The sequence below is a fragment of the Xenopus laevis genome, chromosome 3L, assembly GCF_017654675.1.
Source record: "Xenopus laevis strain J_2021 chromosome 3L, Xenopus_laevis_v10.1, whole genome shotgun sequence".
In the NCBI taxonomy this organism is placed as follows: domain Eukaryota; kingdom Metazoa; phylum Chordata; class Amphibia; order Anura; family Pipidae; genus Xenopus; species Xenopus laevis.
In genome coordinates, this window is record NC_054375.1 from 160,836,172 (window position 1) to 160,839,300 (window position 3,129).

Consider the following 3,129-nt stretch of genomic DNA (forward strand, 5'->3'; position numbering starts at 1 on the left):
ATTTTGTGATCTCCCATTAGAGTATATTCCTAAAAAAATATTGAAGGTTTTGGCATCATATTCATATGCTAAATGGTTAGCAATACTTCTCTTCCTCCCATTGTGCTAGTATGTACACTAAACATTGTGGGGTACAGTTTCAGAGGAAGGTTGCTCCAGGGGTACAAACTGCAGCTATGACATTCACTCTCCCATGATTCCTGTTCTAATGCGCCAATCAGAAGGTTAGGTCAAAAGGACAGTGTCTCATTTTTAGTTTAATGAGGAAGTTCTTCCATTAAACCAAATTTTAGTATGTCATAGACATTAATTCAATGTTTTTCATTTGTTATCTTTTAATGTTTTATAATAATTTTTTATCTACAGCTGTCCGTATGGGTCAACCTGGGAGAAGTTTGGACAGGCTATCTGATAGGGTTTTAACATAGAAATGCCAGGAGTCAACACTTCTCCATAGCCACCTCATTTACACCTGTGGCACGGGGTATTTTGACCTCTACGGTGCTTTTGTGGGGAAGAATGACAATATGAATAAAGAATTGCGATAATTAGGGGTTCAATCAGGTTCAGCCAATTGCTTCAGATTTGGTGTATCCTTATTTTATAGCCAACATTGTTTTCCTGAAATGTCCCTGCACTATTCAACTAGGCCTCGGTTATACACCGAATAAAAATCTTATGACTAAAAACCTTTATTATCATCAGCCAACAGGTGGACCACACTGTTTAATCTACTATATGTTCTTCCTTAAAATATAAGAATGAACATGTTTTAATGCCTTAGTAATGTAACTTGTATATAGGAACTGGCTAACACTTGAATTTGTGTCTCAACACAATGAATGAGGAGAACCAGACATTGGTCAGTGAGATTGTTCTCTTGGGATTTCAGAATCTCCACAACTTTAAAATTCCCCTGTTCTCTCTGTTCCTTCTGATTTACATTATGACAGTTTGGGAGAACGTCTTCATCATAGTGTTGGTGTCCTCCTCCCGGAACCTCCAGTCCCCCATGTACTTCTTTCTCCAGCAGTTGTCCTTATGTGATCTACTGGGATCTTCAAATATTGTGACCTCCCTGCTCCCAACTGTAATAAATGGAGAAGCCACCTTGTCCCTTGTTGGTTGTATTGCTCAATATTCTTTTTTTTGTGTCCCAGAAGTTTTTGAGTGTTTGCTTCTAGCAGTAATGTCCTATGACAGATATGTGGCCATCTGTATCCCACTGAGTTACACTTCTATAATGTCCGACAGGGTCTGTGTTAAAATAATGTTAATGTTGTGGGCTATTGCCTTTAGCATTTCAGTGATTGCAGTGAATTCAATAGGGACACTACAGTTCTGTGACCAAAATCCCATTAATCATTTCTTTTGTGATTTATCACCTCTTCTAAAACGTTCCTGCTCAGATACTTTCTTTGTCCAATTAGAAGTAATGATAGTTACTATCCCTGTGGTTATTTCCCCCTTTATACTGATCACTGTATCATATATGTGTATTGCCCATGCAATCCTAAAGATAGTGTCCAATACCGGGAGACAAAAAGCCTTCTCCACCTGCAGCTCCCACTTGGCTGTGGTCTCCATATTTTATGGGACTCTCATTGCTATTTATGTGGTTCCTCCCAGAAACCAGTCACAGACCCTAAGCAAAGTTCTCTCTTTGTTATTGACCATAATGATTCCTTTGATTAACCCAATGATTTATAGCCTGAGAAATAAAGACATTAATGGTGCCCTTAAAGGGAACATATACCTTTATTTCAGAATTTTCCCCACCAGTTATACATAATCGAAGCTAAAGCCATCATTTCCAATGGTTTTTCTATACAAATCCCCATAAACCATTTGAGTCCTGTCCTCATTCTTCACTTTTGTTCTTAGTCTCCTCTCTCATGACCTGGTGTCTGATGGTACTTATAGAATTAGGTGCTCATCCAGTAACTGAGGGCATTGCTGGTAGATCTGGGAACAAACTAGAGTCACTTCTTTTCTCAGTCTTGCAATGACTTGCACGCCCATTGTAACTACATATAGAGTAAATATAAATAACCAACATAATGTCTGGCAGCTATTCAAAATGTAACCCTCTCCGTCCCCTCACTTATTTGTTGGCGATGTTACACCATTCAGCCAGAACTGTTGCGCATGCTACATAATAGTGAATTAACAAAATTCCTTTTTCAGTGAATAATAATTATATAGATTGTTTCTCAGTAAAATCATATGGTTCCATCAATATCTTCTTTAGCCAGACTACATAGACTACATAGACTACATAGAATACATAGACTACATAGACATTGCTGTCAGTACTGTGACCACTTCCTTTGGGAGAATAAAGAGAAACGCCCAACCGTCATTTCTGCCTGGACACTTGAGAGAGAGGATCCATCTGCAGCTCATATATAATCATATTGTTAGGAAGTAAAATGCTTTTCAAATGTGATTGTTTCTGGATCATATACTAGAACATGTGTAAGATGTTAAATGCTTCCCTTAGGAACCTATAAGTAAGAGGAATACACACACCTAATACAGTAGCTGTGATACAAATGACAACCATCTTCTATATTATACAAACTATGGGCACACAAATATATAGGGGTACTTCAAGCTTTTCAGTCAGTGCCCTTCTAGGATAAAGAAGATACATCTATTCATTAAAGTTAGCTATCATTAACTCAATTGAAAGGTATACGTATGTTTCCATTGGAACAATGAGCAATTCATTAAATTTGTGTTCTTAATTAAGGTTTTGGGGCATTTGGCAACTTTTATAACAGAATTGTTCATTCACTCTTGTTTGCTGATTACTAATTCACTGTAGATTTTATGTGTGTCTGGTATAAAAGGGGGAGGAAACCACCTTCCATATGTATCTTATAGTGTCCACAACATTTGTGTGAAAACAAATCTGATGCCTATTTCTTAATTAAGGAATAAATTGACTGTATCTAAACAGATTTTCAGTAATCTGCTATATAAATGTGTGGCCCAAAAGCTCAACCGGAACTGACGTTTCTACTCCCAAAAATTACATAGAAGCTTATTATTAATATTATTAGTATTGTTATTATTATTATAACCTTGATGCAGTCACATATGCAGCATAAACCCAAGCTTGAG

General features: G+C 37.1%; 1 protein-coding gene across 1 annotated transcript; it reads left to right on the forward strand.

Annotated features, from left to right (window-relative positions):
- The first annotated feature begins 838 nt into the window (after nt 1-838).
- Nucleotides 839-1,792, forward strand: LOC121401338 (olfactory receptor 5G3-like). Its single transcript, XM_041585728.1, has one exon. The coding sequence runs from the start codon at nt 839-841 to the stop codon at nt 1,790-1,792; it is 954 nt and encodes a 317-aa protein (XP_041441662.1).
- The last annotated feature ends 1,337 nt before the right edge of the window (nt 1,793-3,129 follow it).

Coding starts and splice junctions, on each gene's coding strand:
- LOC121401338 (XM_041585728.1), top strand. CDS start 839: ATGAATGAGGAGAACCAGACATTGGTCAGTGAGATTGTTCTCTTGGGA.